Source organism: Lissotriton vulgaris, chromosome 4_1, assembly GCF_964263255.1.
Source record: "Lissotriton vulgaris chromosome 4_1, aLisVul1.2, whole genome shotgun sequence".
Lineage (NCBI taxonomy): Eukaryota > Metazoa > Chordata > Amphibia > Caudata > Salamandridae > Lissotriton > Lissotriton vulgaris.
This window is the reverse complement of record NC_141691.1, coordinates 1,405,794,267-1,405,814,590: the sequence shown is the minus strand read 5'-3', so window position 1 is coordinate 1,405,814,590 and position 20,324 is coordinate 1,405,794,267. Positions and strand designations below refer to the sequence as shown.

The 20,324-nt window shown below is 40.8% G+C and overlaps 1 protein-coding gene across 1 annotated transcript in view; it reads right to left on the bottom strand.

The window, feature by feature from the left end:
* Positions 1-20,324, bottom strand: part of LOC147724056 (histamine H3 receptor-like) — an 82,031-nt gene that overhangs the window by 41,213 nt on the left and 20,494 nt on the right. The window contains exon 2 of the mRNA XM_086917983.1: positions 15,021-15,190. Within this exon, the coding sequence (XP_086774109.1) occupies positions 15,021-15,190 (170 nt within the window). The remainder of the gene's footprint in view (positions 1-15,020; positions 15,191-20,324) is intronic.

Genomic DNA, 20,324 nt, shown 5'->3' with positions numbered 1-20,324 from the left:
CGAAATAACTGTGAAATGTAAATGGCTGTTGGCCTGCAGAATACTGTTACCAGGGGGCATACAAATGGATACAATTTTGATGATAAATGTGTACATGCAATGGGCCACTACAGAGCAATATGCAGAGGAAATGGCTCTCTTCAAGGAGGATATGGATTATCTTTGTGAAAAATACTGCAGGGATATAATTATTTTAATGGGTGATTTTAATCAAAAACTACACCCCAAGAATGTAGACTGCTGGTTTCAAGATATATTGGAGGCCTATGAAATACCACAAGCTACCTTCCCTGAATGTATAACTAGTGCTAAGGACATGCAGCTGGGAAACCTCTTGGGAACTAAAAACCTGTTTTGTTTAAATGGAAGATGCCATTTCGATTGCCCGCCAAAAGAACATTTAAACTGGGCTCACAAATATGCTCTATGGATTATGCCTTTATCACACCCTGGAATTTCCAATCAATCTCCGGGTTTAAGATCTTGAATAGAGAAGGAAGTGATCATAATGTGGTACTTTTGGAGATCGCCGATGTGCAATTGGAATCTAGCCCACAGGTAATGGAACAAGAGGTGGACTTTCCAAGACGTTGCACAACTAGGCTTACGGAAGAATATGTTGCCAGATTAATAAAATTACAACAGAACCTAGACCTGAAGACAACAAGGGGTCAGAGCCTTGAATGGTACGTAAGACAAATTAAGGAAGCAGTCCAAACTCTTAGTAAAGGACTAAATAGGGGCAAAAACAAAAAAGTGAGAAGTCTAAAGACAGAGAAACTCACAGGCTGGTTCACAAGGGAACGCCAGGAGAAAAGAAGAGAAGTTAGTAGAATGACCCGCCGTAATCATTTAAAGAGAGACCATGGTAGTGTTAACACCCTAGTGGGCTTAAAAAGAGAATATAACATGCTTATTTGAAGGGCAAAAAGGGAATTTAAAGAGGGATGCTGGTTAAAATTACTTGAGGCAATTGAAACTAAGAACTTACGCCAATTCTGGAAGGTAGTTCACTCCGCAGCAGATCGCCAGCCAGGGGCAATGAATTGCATAGTAGAAGAGTCAGCATGGGAGGCTTATTTACAGGACCTGTATAGCCCAGGGAAAGACTGGGAAGAAAATCTGTACACAGACTGGAGCGGTCTGGTAGCAGATATAAAACCCATTTTTTCTGTCCAAGATAAAGGGTTTGAACCTCACAAGAGCGGCAGACGCGGATAACCTCCAGGCTCAGATAATTAAAACTCATGTAGACTGGTGGGCGGAATTTTTTGCTGACATGTTTTAAGTTATCCTAGACACTGGGAAACTCCCGAATAAGTGGAATGGGGCTATAATAAGGCCCATGCATAAGAAAGGGGAGATGAACAACTCCAAAAATTATAGATTAATTAATCTACTGGACATTGGGGAGAAGATATTTGCTAAAATAGTGCTAGGCAATTTAAAGAATTGGGTAGAAGAGAACTCAATTATCCCGGTGGAACAGGGGGGTTTTAAAGAAGGGCACTCCACTGTGGATCATTGTTATGCTCTCTGGGCTCTTGCCCGAAAGTCGATAGAACAAAAGGGGAACTTGATTTATTGTTTCATCGACTTCCGGGCAGTCTTTGATTCAGTGGATCGGGGGAAATTATGGGATTGCCTGATTAAATATGAAACCCGGTTTGCTTACTTGAAATCTTGAAGGAATTGCATAGAGGGAACTGGGCCCAAGTCATTGAAGACACACAAGGGGCATTGACGAGGAAAATAGAAATAGAGAACGGACTGAGACAGGGCTGCGTCCTAGCCCCCCTCCTCTTTTCAATATTTTTAGCTGACCTGCCTGCAGCACTAGAGGTGGAAAAGAGTGCCAGTCCTAGAATGAATGGTAGAAAGGTCTCATGCTTGCTGTACGCAGATGACCTTGTGGTTACTGCCCAGACGGAGCTCGGGCTACAGAGAAAATTAAACGCATTCAATGAATACTGTAAGGATAAACTGTTGATAGTAAACTTGGAAAAAACAAAGATCCTGTGCTTTGGAAAAGGGAGCAAGAGCTTTAGCTGTTATCTAGATAAAATAAAAGTAGAAACGGTAAAAGAATATAAATACCTTGGTCTATGGTTCGAATCCTCTTTAAAATGGGACATACACTTGGAACACCAAATCACAAAAGCATCTTCCTCCATTTGTGGTTTGAAAAAATTCAATAAAAACTATGGGGATATGTCACACAAACCCATGCTAAAAGTGTATGAGGCCATGATTCCGCCCCAAGTACTGTATGGTGCAGAGGTGCTCCTCTTAAGCGGTAAAGGAGGTTGGGATCGGGAGGAAGGTAAGGCCTTAAAAATGCTACTGTCATTGCCAAAGTCAGCAATGATACAGGCAATTAGACTGGAAAAAGGTATGATAGGATGGAATACCCAGGCAAAAATGGTGGTGGTAAGATTCTGGAAACGCCAATCCCAAGGGGAAGCCGAAAAGATCTCACATTGGTGTAGCAAAGAAATTCATCACAGAAACCTAAGGTGGGCGTTAGAGGCAAAAAGAAAAATAAAGGAAATAATTTGGAGTCTAAATGTGGGAGTAAATCAAAATTCTTTAGACGTGGAGTTCACGAAGAGTGCACTCAGGGCACAAGAAAGGGAGTTCTCCAGAAGGCAGGATATAGGATACCTGAGAAATAAAAAATTAGTCCAATATATGATATAAGCCTGGGAAAACGAGGCAGGGTATTCGTATTTAGAAACCCAGCCAAACTACGGATTTAGGTGGGAGATTCTGAAAATCCAAATTGGTACCATCCCTTGGCTAATGGGGGGGAGAGTTAAGGCAGAAATGTTATATCCGGATGGTACATGTAAGTGTGGCCTGGGGGTCAAGTGTGAAATGTTGCACATATGACTTGATTGCTTGACATGTCTAGAAGTGAGAAAACGGTTCTTACGACCTTTATTCACAAAATATGGCATGAGACAACACATTCAAGCAATGAGCCTACTGATAGGAACGGAACATCTGGATATAGCAATTGCACTCAGTAACTATCTGAAAGGGGTGAATCGCTTAGCGCAGGAACAGTTAAAGAAATTATACTGAGGAACCTACTTGTATTCCATTGCCAAAAATAATCAAATGTTAAAATGCGAGGGGCTGCAAGCTCATAAGATACTAATAGTACTGTAAGTAAATAATGAGAAACGTAATGAATTTGCCTCGTTTTAAAATGTAATAATCATCAGTTTTATTATGTATAGCTTGTTTTTTAAAATCCTTTTTAACGATTTTATATATTAGCTACCCATGGAATGTCTTTTTAATACAGTATAAGACATAGGGAGCGGCATAGAGAGTAACTGGCTGATTTTATAAACTTTGTATGGTTGTGATACTGATTAATTTTGTATAATGAGCAGCATTTTATTCGATCTCAAGGTTTAAAGACTACGGTCTAAATAAACAGAGTTTCTCTCTCTCTCTCTCTCTCTTGGTTGTCAAATCGGGGTTAGTGAAGTCTCAAGAACGTATTTTCCGTGACTTGAAGGTTATCTGTGGTAGTGTACCCCCAATTTACACTGCCATGTAGTGCTTTTGAAAGACGCTTGGCACTGTAAAGCTTTAGCGAGGCTCCCATTGGTCTTTTTCCCAATCTAGAAGCAAAGCTGAATATGGCTGCGGACACCCTTGTAAAGTCGTTTTTCTTATAAATAGGTTTACACCACCATTTCATTTTTATCATACATCAATATCCCCAGGTATGTGAAGATACTCTGCCTTGAGATAGGAGTAGACCCTATACCAAGGTAGAGTAATGATGGACTTAGAGTTGTTGACCTTCAGGTCCTGATCCCCCATTAATTAGACAAAAGAGTTTAAAACCTCTTGTAAACCCTGTTCAGTCTGAGCCACGAACACAGCATTGTCTGCGTACAGCAGAACTGGAAGACCATGCCGTCCTGCCTGAGGAATGTCCGCCTTGGTCACCAGAAGGGTCCTCTCCTGGTCATTGATATATACATTTAAAGGCCATCTTGTTTTAGGGCATAGAGGTTTGCTTTAATAGAAAAATCTATTATCAAATAAGAAAAAGTGTTGGAGACGAGGATAAAATCAATAAAAGAGCAACTGCCATGCTTTTTAAAAGTGGGAATGTTGTCCCTCTGAGCTGGGTCCAGTTTGTCCATCACTGATTGGAGGTCAAAGCTGCATAATAGGGTATTTAAGTGGTCCCCCTGCCCACAATGTTCGAAATGCATGCCAGAATGGCGAAGACAGGACGAACCCCCTACACCCTGTACACTTGGGTACAAACAAAGGTGAACATTGAAATCACCTAAAAAATAATGTCAGGGGGGTGGTGAGTAAAAGCATTTAAGCTATTCAAGAATGTACCCATATGCAATAAATTGTATACCTAGGGGAGGGATGAGACAGCATTATAGAAATTTAAAAGCAATAATCTACTGGACCCTCATGGAAAAAGCAAGGCCTGCAGTCAGTGATTATCCGTATTCAGCTCAACATTGCCACCTTCTATCCTAAGTGAAACATAGACCGCAAGTCCCCTCTTGGATCGGCCAGATCTCACGGGGCTTGCAAGCACCTTAAAAGACTTGTACCCTTCCACTAAAAGGGGTTGTCGATAGCCCAAGTCCCCTGCCGACAGATAATGTCAAACATTTGAGCAAAACTATCCCGCTCCGAAACTGAAAAGTTGCTTGCCAGGCGGCTATATTCCAAGAGATGACTTTGTGATAATGTATGTCCCTGAAGTCTGGGGTTGCCTTGGTCTGACTGGTGCATGGTGTCTGGTCGCAAAGAAGGGGACATCGGATCGTGGTCACGGGCCCTTCCAGTCAATCACAATTATCAAGGAGCCCCAGGGGAGCAAAGGCATTGGAAACAGACTGATGACGGGGCCTGATACCACTCGTGAAATGCTGTGCAGAAAGGTCTCCTGGATACCACACATTTTGTGATGGTAATGGAGACAAGGGTCTATAGAAATAGCCCAAAGTAAGGGCCGTGTTGGTAGGGACAGGGCCAATGGTAGTGTGAGAGCTGGCAGCATGAAGGATTCTCTCTACCAAATGTGGCCAATAAAATGGATTATTACGCAATCTCCATTACGGCTCTTTTTAAATCCTCCAATCCAGACCAACTCCGGACAATGATAATGTGCTTCTCCAGTCTGTATCCCTGGATTGTGTTGTTATTTAGCCAATGCAAAACTTTATTCTTTAACTGGAAAAAATCTTCGGTAGAGCCTGACTTTAACACTGGTACGTTGCCCAGAACCACAACATACGGTGTTTCTTCCAAAGGTAAATCGATTGTGTTTGGGCACAGGGGCTGCGTAACCGTCTCCCCAAATGACGAGTCATAGGCCTCTCCTCCTCCAGGCTCTCTCCCTATGGTCAGGTTGCTGCCTCGACTATGCTTTATCCTTGTAGGCTCCACCTGTAAACCTTCCTTTGCAGGTGAGCGAGAACAGGGCCGGGGCTTGGAGACAATAGGGGGAATGATGTTCTCTTGCGGGGAAGTACGAATTGTGCAAACCTCCCCAATTTCAAGTTGCAGGGCAAACTGGCCCTAGGCCTTGTTTCCACCACTGGTCGGATGGGCCATTTGGTCAGTGTTGGCTATATTGCTGGCCTTCTTGTTATGTTGGTACCAATAGGAGAGTTCCCTCCCAATTGTGGCATGACGTTGCTTAATTGGTTCCAGTTTGGAGTCCAGTTCATCCAAGAGGGAGCCCACACAAGCTTCCAGCATGGCTGCCATCTCGTCCTTTGAGGGGGATACTACGTCTGGATTAGTTAAGGTTAAGGAGTTTGCCTTATGTCGTTATGCACTGGCTTCCAGCATGGTGCATTTACACTTGGCCCTGGGTCCAGATCCCTCCAGAGCTCTCCCTCCTGGGCATTCAATCGATTTACTGCCACTGCTGGGTTGGTAACCATCGACCCACGACCAGGCACAAACCCAGGAGCTGGATGTGCCTTACTGGATCCCCCCAACTTCCTGGGTTTTGACATTCCTGCTTTGGCCTGGATCCTGACCAGAGAGAGGTGAAGGAAGTTCTGCCATTTGCACAATTTTCGTGGTGCATAACATAGGGGCCTGACCACTTACCTGACTAAAAGAGCGAGGGGACAGATGATTTACCGGTGAGCAATAGAGCTGCTGAGCCACCAACTCAATTTCCTTATAAAGGACTCCTGCTGCTCTCTGCAAGAAGCAGTTGTAGGAATGTAGGATCTGCTTCTTATGGTTACCCCCACTTTTTGCTTCATGTGAGACTGTTTTTGACTAGTCTGACTGAGATCCTGCTAATCAGGACCCCAGTGTTTCTCAGCTTTCTCCTTAAACTGTTATGTCATGTACTTAGGTTCCCTTCAGATTGGATAATGGGGAACCCTTATCAGTTCCTAATATATGGTACCCATGTACCCAGGGCATAGGGACCCTGGAGGCCTCCCATGGGCTTAAGCATGTATTATGCCACCCATGAGAGGCAATGCAAAATAGAACTACAGGTCTGCCATTACAGCCTGTGTAAGATGGTGCATGCACCTCTTACTTTAGATATAGGTTTCCTATAGCAAAGGGACACTGCACTTAAAACGTATAAGTCACCCCTATAGCAGGCCTTAACAATCCTGATGGCAGGGTGCTTGGTTCTAAGTGAGAGGTTACCCCTGCATGAGCATGACACCCCTGCAGCCTATGGAGTCCATTCTACGGGGTTGTGGTGTATCAGCCATTTATAACATATAGAGTGGCATTATGTGACTGTGCAATGACCAACACTAAAACAGCTGAAAGTAACCCTATCGTGTTTGGTGTCAAACACTGTTGATTCATACCCCACACCGGTAACCAGTTGGGAGTTATGATTCCAGCACTCAGAAGCAAGCTTTGTTGGGTCCCTGGTGTTCCTAATACCAGCATTTTGCGGCAACATTTTTCCTTATATATAATTCTCTTACCTCATTCGTATATCTATAATCAAGTGTGTTTACAGTTTACTTTTTCAATTAACTGTTTTCTAAATTAAAATAACTATTTGACTAACAATGTTTCGAAAATTCATGCAACATTTTATGTCTAATCGTCCCCTAGCTGTGTTTAGTTACCAGATCATTTATGAACTTGTTATTGTTTCTATAAAATGTGGGCATATATGGGGGGCGTGGCTTGCGCGCCGCTACGTGATGGCGGTCGGCGCTTGAGCTCCAGGGAGGCAGCGGCTATCGGGACGATTTTGGAGTCCCTTCCTGAGACCCCTTCTCTTCCGAACTCGGCATTTTCAGTCGGAGGGTGCAGGGAACGTGGTGGAATGTGCGGACTTCGCTAACGACGGCAGAAACGGCATTTTTCAGTGATCTGCAGCCCCTCTCACTGGATTTCACGAGCGGCCGCCATTTTCCTTCCTATGTGGCGTCGCTCGTGTTTTTCTACCTCAGGCACTATGGCGCATTCCTGGGGGCCGATCTTCGGAGGCTTTTGAGGTGACATTTAACATATTTATCATTTCTTCCCAAGTGGCTGTTTTTTTTCCCCCACCGTTTTCTTCACCTGCTGCTGTTTCCATGCCTCTCTTTGCCTGGTGGTTCCTCATATACAGCGTCAGTGGTCTCCCTCTGCTATTTTGATTCTGCCTTGTGGTTTTTTGACATGGGGTCCGTTCAACCTGATTGCGAGGTTGTCGGCTACCTGGAGTCTTGTTTTTCCACGACTCTCTGAGGTATATTCCATGTCTTTTCTTTCCACATATGATATCAATAGCCATTACAATTTTCCTACTACGGCCAGTGGTTTCTAATTTAACACTTCTCCTGCTGTCTCTCTGGGGAACTCTTGTGAATCGTCATTTTTTGCTATTTCTTTTTATTTTTCCTACACCTGCTTTGCTCACTTTGTCTCCGCATACTTATCCAGGGGCTTTTTTGACCTTTCAACGTAGGCGGCATTTATGGCGGACAACATGGGTCCTCCTGTTACTACTAAGGATTCCAAAGGTGCCCTTAAGAGGTCCAAACAACAATCTCCTACTCCAGAATCTTCTCAGAAGGACCCTACTACCACTCTGGATACCATTCTCTCGCGTCTCAATGCGGTTCATTATATCGCCCAATCTACTAAGACTAACACTGATCTCCTACAAGTTGAAGTAGCGGCTATTAGGAATGACTTTAAGGCGTTATCTGTTAGAGTCAGTGCTGCGGAGTCTCGGATTAGTGGTGTGGAGGATGTTGGCCATCAACATTCACGGTCTCTTCAACAGATGGAACGTTCTAAGGCTGCTCTACGGAGAGACCTCACGGAGCAGGAAGATCGTAACCGAAGAAGTAATCTACGAATTTTTGGTCTCCCTGAAGATGCAGAGAAGTCAGCTTCCTTGATGGTTGACTTTATTTCCCAATGGCTTCCTGCTACTCTACAGATTTCATTTTTGAGAGACTTTGAGATTGAGAGAGCTCATCGTGTTCCTTCCTTCAGGTCTAAATCCGCGACAAGTCCAAGAGCGGTAATTTTTAAACCGCTACGTCACCAGCTTTCGGAACAAATTCTGGCTCACATGAGGAAGGTCAAATCCGTGACTTGGGAGGGTCATCGCATCTCCATTTCTCAGGATTTTGCCAGAGATACTGTGATTCGTCGCAAGAGGTTTCTTAACCTGCGGAAACGTCTTTTAGACATGAACATCCCTTTCTCTTTTGCTGGACCTTCTAAATTTCGCATCACATTCAAAGGCCGCTCTAAGATTTTTGATGAACCTTTTGATCTTTCCACTTTTTTGGATAATCAGTCTGAATCGCAGATGGATTCTTCTTCTGTTCCTGGTCCTTCTGGTTCTTGATTCTGATTGCATCTTGTTCCTGTAACTTATTATATCTTTCCTTCCGATATGTGCCACTGTTTCAGTGTTACATGTTGTTTTTGGCTCTTCCCATCTCCTCAGATGTCGTGTTTTCTTATATCTTGACGTCTTGAGTCATGGTCTTTAGACACATATGTTGTCTTTTGTTACCTATCGTCCGTGTTGAACGTTTTCTCGTTTTATCTTCACTTTGCCGTGCTGTTAGCTGTTCTCTGCGTTTCTCTGTTTTACGTATTCTTTTCTTTTTCCTCACATTTGGTTTGTTCTATTTGCTCATTCAAATATGTCACTATTTTATCCTCGTGATTGTTTTCAGGTCGCTGCTCAACATGCTCTTTGTCTTTGGCAGCTCTTTGTGATGTTTCGTTTATAGGTGAATTCCTTGAGGTCTCTCTCATCTTCCTTTTCAGTTCTGTTGTTTTCGTCACTCGGAGGATGTTCTTTCCCTCCCTTGATTGATTCCTTGTTCTGTGGGTTCCGCTCATTATTTCTCTGTCTTTTCCTCATTTTCAATTGGTATTATGTGATTCTATTTTGTCTTTCTTGCCCATTGTCACTTTTTTGGATATTTTGTGTCTTTGCATTGTAGCATGGTATTGTTTGCTCTTTTTGTTTGTCTCGCTATTTTCTGTAAAGAGTTTTCATTTTTCATGTATATTCTAATGATCCTTTCATCATTCATGTGGTATATATAATGCATTATTGTTATTATTGTACTGCTTATTTAACTACAATTTTTACCTTGGTTGGTTATTTATACAAGTTATTAGGTATTATTCCATTTTTCATATGCTGTTACTGCTGACTTTGCTTCCTTTACTTGGTTTTTCCTTTCCATATTTATTTATATAGTTCTTATGTAATATATACCTCTGTTATTACAATTGATTGAGGATGATTCTTGTATTCTTTTTAGACACTTATTATTGCTCTTAGGCAGTTTTACTGTCTGATCCTTGAAAGGTGCTGTTTTATTTCTATTGGCAACCTACTATATTGTATGCTTCTTTGCCTTGTTCTTTATATTACACTTTTTGGGGGTTTCAAAGCTTCACCATGTGAGTTCTCCCGGTGGTCTCTTGCTTCCCTTCCCATGTTCCCCTTGGTATGAATTTGGTCTCTTCTAGACCTCCCCTGGTGGGTCTTCTTTTCTCTCTTTTCTTCTTCCCCTCTCTGCCTTTCTTCTCTTTCTCCTGGTTCTTCTGGGGGGGCTCTCCCTTCCTTCTTTTTCAGAGTTGGTCTTTGCCTGTTTGTTTTGTTCTATTATTTCTCCCTCTTTCACCCATTTTTACTGGATTTTATGTTGTTGCCCACTTATGCCTGATTTGAATGTTGTGTCCCTTAATGTTAAGGGATTAAATCACCCTGTAAAGAGATCAAAAATCTTGGATTATTGTAAATCTCTTTCTTCTGATTTGGTTTTGTTACAAGAAACAAAGATTTCCTACAAGGAGGCTTTGTGTCTGAGGAAGGAGTGGGTGCTTGATGTTACATGTTCTGATGCCTATGGTAAAAGAAATGGGGTGATTACATTGATCTCTAAAACTTCTGGATTATCAGTGATCTCTGCTGAACATGACTCTGAGGGCCGTTGGTTATTGTCTAGACTTTCTAATGGTACTAATGACTTATTTGTTTTCAATATTTATGCTCCGAATTCTGATGACCCGGTGTTCTGGCGCACGATAACGAAAAAGCTGGCAGATACTCCTCATCAGGGCAATTTAATTGTTGGTGGTGATTTCAATTTACCTATGGACCCTCTGTTGGATAGAAATTCTGCCTTTCAGTTTCGTTCTTCTAAAGCACATAAACAATTATTAAACATGTGTTCTATTCTTCAGCTTCAAGATCTTTGGCGGCTTCATAACCCTACTGGTAGTGATTTCTCTTTCTTTTCTTCTCCACACTCTAGCTTCTCTCGTATTGATTATCTCTTAGTTCATTCGTCTCTTGTTCAGACTTCATCTTCCCTACTCATTCATCCTATTCTTGTTTCTGATCATGCAGCTGTCTCCTTCTCTCTTTCCTCCTTTGGTACAAAAAAGGTCCTAGTTCTTGGAGATTAAACACAGAAATTCTTCATGATGAGTCCCAGGTGCTGGCGTTAATGACTGAAATTGAGGACTTCTTTGCTAATAATGATGGATCGGTTAGTTCTCCAATAGTTTTATGGGATGCGTTTAAATGCTCTCTTCAGGGTTCCATTATTCAATGCATGGCTAGAGGAATGCTGCTGCTAAAAAAGACCTAAAGGTTTTAGCTGACGAAATTAAACAACAGGAACTTCTCTTCCGTAGTTCTAAAGATAGAGGTCATCTGCAAATCATTAAGAATCTGAAATATTCCTACAACACCATTGTTACTAAGCGGGCTCACATTGGGGTTCAGGCCCAGAAATCCAAACGCTTATTGTTAAAGAACCGTGCAGGTAAACTATTGGCGGCAACATTGAAATATCAAGACTCTAATTTCAAATCATTGCAAATCTTCTCAATTAAAGATAGCTCCGGCACTACAAAATTCCAGACCAAGGAGATTCTTGATGTTTTTAGAGATTTCTACAGTAAATTATATATTCCCACCAATCAATCCTCTTTTGATCAATGCCAGGAGTTTCTTAAAACGATTCCTCTTCAATCGATCTCTACTGAAGATAGTCAGAAGTTAGGTGGTGCGATTTCCTCTGAGGAAATCATTTCTGCCATTAAAGCTACTCGGTCGGGGAAAGCTCCGGGGCCAGACGGTTTTCCTATCCTGTTTTATAAAACCTTTCTTTCTGCAGTTGTCCCTCGTCTTAAGGTGGTCTTTGATTCTTTTATTCAACAAGGGTCGGTCTCAGGTTCGGCAGCGGATGCCACCATTGTTGTAATCCCAAAAGAGGGCAAAGATCATTCAGACCCCAAAAATTTTCGTCCCATTTCTCTCCTTAATAAGGAAGCAAAAATCTTCCCCAAAATTTTGGCTAAGCGTTTAGAATCATTTATTCCTAAGATTGTTCACCCTTCTCAGACTGGTTTTGTTAAGGGCTTCTTAGCAAGGGACAATATTCGTACCTTTTGTCATATTCTGGGTGCTGCTAAACGCTCTTCCCTTCCAGCTGCGGCCTTAGCCTTAGACGCCGAGAAGGCTTTTGACAAGGTTTCATGGCCTTTTTTACATGCGATCCTTTGTGCACATAATTTTGGCGATTCGTTTGTTAATATGGTTATGTCTTTATATGCCCAGCCTAGGGCAAATATTAGAGTCAATGGCACCACTTCTTCTTTTTTCAATCTTCGCCAAGGCACCAGACAAGGCTGTCCCTTGTCCCCTCTTTTGTTTTTACTTTCTATTGATCCATTGCTTCGCTTGATTGACATCCATCCAGACATCAAAGGATTTACTTTTGGCTCACATCGTATTAAAACTGCTGCATATGCAGATGATGTTCTTATTTTTTCAGAAGATATTGAACGAGCCATTCCCGCGATTTCGGATACCATCTCCCTTTTTTCAGGTGTTTCTGGGTATACCCTTAATAAGGACAAAACGGAAATGTTTCCTTTAAACGCCTATTGTTTTCCGGCTCATATGGGCTCTGCAGGGTTTAAATGGCAATCTAAACAACTTAAATACTTGGGGATCTGGTTTTGCAGTACTCTTTATGATACTGTTGCGTACAATGAGGCTCAAACTATTACTAAAGTACGCCAACTCTTAGAGACTTGGTCTCCTAAACATATTTCATGGTGGGGCCGTTTTCAAACTATAAAAATGATGATTACCCCTATTATTAATTTTGTTTCTTCTATGCTCCCTGTGAAACTGTCCTTTTCTTTTTTTCATACGATGAATTCCCTCACTTCCAAGTTTCTTTGGAATGAGAAGAGGGCTCGAATTGCTCATAAATTTTTGAAGAAGCCTTATGAGTTGGGTGGTTGCAACTTTCCTGATTGGGAGAAGTATCAAACTGTTTGTTTGGCCTCGCAGGGGGCTCTTTGGCTTGCCTCGCTTCCTGACCATGTTCCTTCTTGGCTCCTAATTGAACAGAATATGGCTTCTCCCCTACCACTCTTATCTTTTTTAACTACATCTACTCTATCTTTCTCGCGCTCAATCATCTTAGATACCATTGCAGCGATCAAACAAGTTGATAAACGAGTTGTTATTCCTATTCATAAATCAAGATGGTCCTCGTTGTGGCACAATCCTCGTATTAAAATTCTTATTGACCCTGTGTTGATCGTGTATTGGGCTAACAAAGGGATAACTTTAGTGCGACATCTGTATGATTCTAATGGGGATCCACTTCCTTTTTCTACTTTATCTCAACAGTTCTCCCTCACTAATTTAGACTTCTACACTTTCCTGAAAATAAAGGTGGCGATAGCTAAAACTCGTCTGATTCCAAACTCTCCTACTATTAATTTATTTCAAGTGTGGCTTCGTTTAGGTCATGTGGCTTCCAAAATCTATAAATTTCTTTCTTTCGCTTCTTCTGCCGACTGTACTGTCACCCAACAGAAATGGATATCTCATTTTGAGCAGAATATGATTGCCCATATTTCTGAGGATGACTGGCGTTTGATTGGGACGCTTTCTCTCCGGCATAAGGTTGCTCCTTCTTTAATCCAATCTAAATTTTTCTCTATTAATTTGCTCCACTGGACTCCAGTACGTTTACACTCTCTTCAGTTGAAGGATGATGATCTATGTTGGAGTTGTGGTCTATGTGCAGGCGATTACTTACACATGTTTTTTGAATGTTCGCTTCTTAAACCCTTTTGGGATTTAATACACAAACATCTTCAATTGATTTTTAACCTCCGGTTCCAGCTTTCTTTCCCCATGATTTTGTTAGGCCCACTTGCGTCTCGGACTCCACTACCCTTAGATTCCTCGGACTCCCAATTACTAGATTTGTTACTAACTATTGCGGTGAAAGTAATTCTTATGGAATGGAAATCTTTTTCTTCAATTTCTTATCACACTTGGTAGGCATGGGTATCCTTTTTGAGAGGTGCACACACCTCAGTTGATAACGCTCATCTCTCCCCTTCAATTTCTACTGGTGTCTGGAGAACTTTAGATTCGTATATGGATTTAGCTTCTAAGGGTTTGGTTGCTCAATATCCTTTTGATTCGTTTGCGTGAGTGTTGTCCTTTTGTTCAGGAGTAGCTCCCCAGAAGATCCTTTACTTCCTTTCCTTCCTCTCCTTTCCCTTCTTTTCTTCCGCTCCCTATCTTCACCTTCCTTTTGTCTCTTCCTCCTTCCTTCCCACTCCTTTCTCTTTCTTTCTGCTCTCTTTTTTTCCTTCTCTTAAATCTCTCGTTTAACCCATGGTGATACCATTGTTCTGGGTCATGGTTTACTGGTTTCCATATTATATTTTATCTCAAGTAGTAATTCCTGCTGAATATGTATATTTTTTCCTCATATGTATCACCTATATGCTATTCAAGTTATTATATACTCTTGTAATCCTAATAAACTTATTGAACTAAAAAAAAAAAAATGTGGGCATATATTTTAAGACTCAAGAAATACCATGACCTGTTCTTGGTTCATAATTTTTTTCTTTCAATTGAAAGCACCCACATTTTAAAAGAAATACCTGTGAAAATAAGGCTACCTGCCTCGTTTAGTAGTTTACCGATTTACTTCTACGAGCGACTTCAGACCAATTAATAATGGCAATGTGTGGCAGCTACCCATAGATTTGCAACACCTGCTCTTCGTGCAAGAGTGTTAAACATATAGAGAAAGGTGTAAATACTACATTGAATGCAGCAGGGCAGCAGTCTGAACAGTTACAAGTTAAATGAAAAATGTTTGCCGATGTCAAACGAGTCACTCTAAGCTCATTTAAATGTAAAGCTGACTTATTCCATTCAGGGAATCCTCACTCAGTTCATTTTATTGAATTTGCATTCACGAAAGTCAGATTTTTCTTCAAAGAAACCTCTTCCCATAGCTGCAAAGGAAAGTTATTCAAATTCGTGCTTGACATCCGCAATATAAAGCAAAATAGGGCCATATTTTCAGAAAGACCTCAGCAGAGGCACAGTGTGTTCCATGATCTATCCAAGTTGACCCATTTTAACCTATAATTCATGCATGAAATCTGTATTTAAAGAGTGCACATTTATCTTGACTACTTACAGCTCTTGTTACAGCCAGGAAACGGTCATAACTGACCAAAACGATGCTGTATAATGACGATTGAGAAAAAACATAATCCATGGCTAACCACAGCTTGCAGGCAGTCCTGCCAAGAATCCATTTTCCATTCATGACATAGTTTACCATGTAGATTGGCAATGAAACAGTACCTGCGAATATAAGGTTTTAATTAGAAATGCATAATCTATAAGGTCTATTTTTGCTCATAGAATAACATATTTCTAACGATGGGCTCGAAAAGGAATTGAATAATAAGGCCTGAAACACATTTGTAGCTCATGCTGTTCTGAATTCATACAAAATAATGTCCTAAGTCAGTTGTGAAGAAACTATTGGGCACATGCATCAAAGGAAATTGCATTCGCAAACGGTGCGAATCGCAAAATTCGGTCGTTTGCGAATGCAATTCCCATTTTTGTGATGCAGTAACATTTTTGCAATTTGCGCAATTTAAGAAATCGCAAAAATGCGATTTCTTAAATTGCGATTGCATTTAAGGAATCTCAAATTGAGATTGCTTAAATGCAATGCATCAAACTTAAAAAATTTGCGAATTCACAAATAAGGGGAGCAAATTACCATGAAGTTGCATTTTTCAAAATTCCATTTTACACACACACATGCCCTTGGGGCATGTGAGTGTGCAAAATATACTTCTAAGCAGATTTCAGGGGTGTAGCAGGGTGTCCATTGGACACCCCTGCACCCTTGAAATTACATTCTTAATTTGCGAATTTCTAATGGTGAATTGCAAATTAAGAACGTCTTTCAATTCATTCCTATGGGCCTCTAGGCCCATAGTAATGAATGGGGAGGTATTCCTTAATTGCGATTCTCAATTGGAGAATCGCAATTAAGGAATTTTAAGAGATCGCTATTTTTATAGTGATTTCTTGATGCATTGCAGTTTGCGATTCCTTGTTTACGTTTACTTATTTTTCGCAATTAAGGAATCGCAAAATGCAATATTGATGCATGTGCCCGTATAACCCCAGAAAAGCTGAAGACAGACATCAAAACAAGAGCCACATATTACACCTGGAGTAGGGCACTGATCAGATGGACAAAGACTGCTTCTGGAGAACATTTGGTGACGGTTGTGAGCTTTTTATTTACAATAATCGCCTCATTAAATATTTGCATAGCCTCTGGATGTAAGAAATGTTGGGATCCTGTAGCATTAACAAACTTTTGGTGCAAGTGGAATTCACATAGAGTTTCTCATCACTTCTTTGAGAATGCACTGAGCATCTCCTTACTTTGTAGTTATTCCCCTTTTAGGCCCACTTTGGTTCTCCCTTAGTTTTGCACATTAGATGTTTTAGGCTCCCTTTGCTTGCCCTGCCACACATACTACATTTGTTTTTGTGACATTATTTTTTCAATACGCTGTACGTGTTGCTTGGTATTCAGCTATTCTTCCAGGATTCAGTCTGGACATTTCATATATGGTTGCCTAGAATACGTAACAACATTGTATACTGTTTTCTTTACTGGAGTCAGAAACAGCTCCTAATGTTTTAGACATAACACAGTAGCACAGCTAAAACGAGTAGTAATGTAGTTCGCAATAGAAATGAACTGTGTCAATTGCAAATTAAGATCTGTTTATTGGTATGTATGTGGGTTCATTAATTAGAGTCCTTTAAAAGTTTGGACTTGAGTAGAAATGTACTTCACAAATTAGTATATGTAAAACAACAGTGAACTTTGTGAATTAAGATGTGTCTCTATATGCTGCACAGGGGACTGGATTAAAGGGGGGAGTTGGGGTAAGTAGTAACAGTTATTGTATTGCTGTGTATGTTTTATTAAAATACCAATAAAATTATGTGTTCAACAAATAAAAACATGGGGGCACATGCATCAATGTAAGGAATAGTGATTCCTTAATAGCGATTTTTAGGGAATCGTTATTAGGGACTCGCAATTCCCTATGCATACAGGAATCGTTAAATAAATTGTGAATCCTACACATTCCCTATTAGCACATCGCAAATTATGATTTGCCATTAGGGAATGCCTTTTCTTGCCTTCCGATTCATACCTATGGGCCTATGGCCTAGAGGCCCATAGGAATAAACGGGAAACCACTCGCAATTTGCAATTAACAAAAAGGTAATCTCAAACTGATCATGCAAATTCAAGTGTGAAAGGGGGGTAAAAGTTCACCCTGATTCACCCCAAAACTGGCATGTATGTGCACCACAGAGCACTTAGAAAAATGCAATTACTAGCATTATCAAAGGAATTGCAGATTACCACGAACTTGGTGGTAATTTGAGATTCCTTAATGCTTATTTGCAATCTCAGATTGCTTCTTGCATTGCATTTAAAGAATTACGCAAATTGTAATTCTCTAAATGCATTCGCAACATTTTGTGATTACCTATTTGTGCTTGGGTTTGGGCTTGATGAATCCCAAATGGCTAATTACTGGTTGCAAAGGAGCCGATTTGCAGAAGACCGGTAATTAGCTTGATGCATGTTTCCCATAGTAGCACGGCAGCAGCTTTCCAACACTGTGGATCCTATATAAACTGTATCTCATCCCCTTGGGAACAGAGAAGGAAATTCTTGCAAAGACACTGACCCTGGAATGAATGCCTGCATGGCATGACATGCAGCCTTGGTTAACTGAGTTTACACTAGCGATGTGATCACCTAACTATATGCACCAGGAATGGGGTCTTTTTCCAATCCCAGAGAGCACTAATATAACCCTTTGCTCACATTTTCCATGATAGGAATGTTTCTTTTTTACATCCTGATAGTAATGCTACTTACTTTGTTTAGTTTCATCTGCCTAGTGATCACAGCACATTAGCTTCAAAATAGACCACAATAGTCTCAATAAAGGTATTGGAAACGTTGTGTCTTTCTTATGGTTACTAAGGGCATACATGAGTGCAAGATGGAAGGTGATTATCTGTTTCCACAATTTCCATGAGGACTAGAGGGTCATGTTCTAGATTTCCAAATTCACCTGCTACTCTGGGAAGGTTAGAAGTTCAGATGAGGCACTGTAAGCTAGCCAGGATTTGGGTCGACAGATATTGAATTTCAGTATCTCAGAAAAAGAAGGTTGCGTCCATTATGTCAAAGTATGACACAAACACTGGGAAATCTCCTTCTGAAAAGGAGGTGGGTGATGACTCTCCTTGACAGCATAGCAGAGGTCACTATAGTGTGCCAGTAGCTCCATGAGTTTTTGGCAGTGAAAGTAACTGATCAATATGCAACAGTTGAAACCCCAGAGAGGACTGTAGCCCCTCCAGACAGATTATCCCATCATTTTCTATGCTAGTCCCTGCTTGTATGCAGCAGAATGGGTCTTGTACAAGCCTGAGTTTTATATCACAATCTATACGTTGGGAAAAGGATTCTCCTTATCAGGTTATATCCTTAGGGTCACATCCATGAGTGCAACCACAATACTCAATAAAACAGGATGCTAAAGCTCATGTTAAAGAAATACTTTCACAGTTACAATACCAGGGAGTAATTGCACCCTGTGTCTCTCAAATGAACAGTTCCCTTTTTCCTGTTTTAAAACTGGATCAATAATATTGCAAAGTCTATGAGTATAGACATTTAAATAGTGATACACACACATTTACAATGCAAACATCACACTCTACAGCACTTATAAATAATATAGTTCGTAACAAATGTAAAAAAAATTGGATATTTCCCATTCTTTTTTCTGCCACAATACGGCCCCTGAAAACAGGGATTGTACTGCCTTTTTTGGTGCTAAACTTTTAACGTTGCTTTACTTGACTCAACATGGGATATAAGAACAGCCCAGGACTGTTTGCAGCCCACATTGTGTCAGTTCTGCATGATATTGACCCAGATGCATTGACCTATGGAGTATGGAGATGATATCTACCTGATGGGTGATGAGTTAAACACACATTGGGCCAGAGTGGATCGCATAATATAAGGATTTACTCAATCTGGCTACAAGTTTAACTTTCAGAAATCTAATATAGCATTTCTGAGTGTTCTATTTCTATAATGCAAACTTATCCATGAAGGACAAAAAGCCTTACACCACACTTCCTAGAAAAATAAGCTCTGTCACAACCAGCAAAAACCTTAAAGAGACTGCTATCCTTATCAGGATTTCTTAAAGTTTATACCTGAATATTCACAGCACATTAAATCATTACATGAATGAATTCATCCTGATTTTTCCAGTTCACATTGGACAACAAAAAGGTCTCTATGTTACAATTCCAGGGGTTGGTGATTGTTTGATTCCTGCACATGAAGGAGGTGCTTCTGCCCATGCAGGTGTGGAGGACACAATATTATTACCACTTCAGCCTTATTGTTGGCATGGCTTATATAAACAGGTCAAGAAGTATGACCTTTGTTGTGACATTTGTTACAGATTGTAAGTTGTACCTCAGACACACCTTTTGATCATCCACCAAAGACACACCTGTTGATTTCCCCCAAAAAACATTCTGCTGAATTTATTTGGACCATTGTGGCCCTCTTAGTTCAGTTGGAGAATTTAAATGTATCCTATGTACTGCTAATTCTTACTCAAGGTTCCTCTAGATGTTGCCAAAACATTCAACTGACACTCGCACTATTATTAAAGCTTTGAAAGTTTTTATTAAAACACCTGCATGCACTACATTCCAGTTTGACCAGGGCCCTCTTTTTGACTCTAAGACATACAGGAATACTATGGTTTTCCTGGGTGTAGAGGTGCATTACTCTTTCCCCTATCATCCTGAGGGAAATTCATCAGTTTAGAGGATGAACCGTGACGTAAAGCAATCCTTAACTAACACAGTATTAGGTTCAGGGCATGGCTGGATCCATCAACTATATGGGTTACAAAGAGAGCTTAATAATCTCCCTAATGATCTCTGGGTGGCCAGACACCATGCAATGTATTTTTGGGCATCAACATGTATGTTCCAGATGGTCAGAAATCATGGCAGCAGCTATGCCCTTTAATATAAATGATCATTTTGCGGTCCTACAGGATTTGCAACACTTCTGTGATGAAAATCAAATGTACGGTTCAAGACGTCTGCCTCTTCCGGAATCAAGGAGCAATCAGCACCTTCAGGATGGATTCCACAACCTGGAGAAAAAGTTGTGGTGAAAAAGGAATTTGGCCCATTATACTGTGCATTGGTGCCAGTCCTTGGCATTCAAGGTACAAGAACAGTAATATTGCCAATGCTTGCTAGTTATAAAGATAATTGTTTTGTCTCTATTTATCACACATTAAGCTATATCATGTGGCTTATT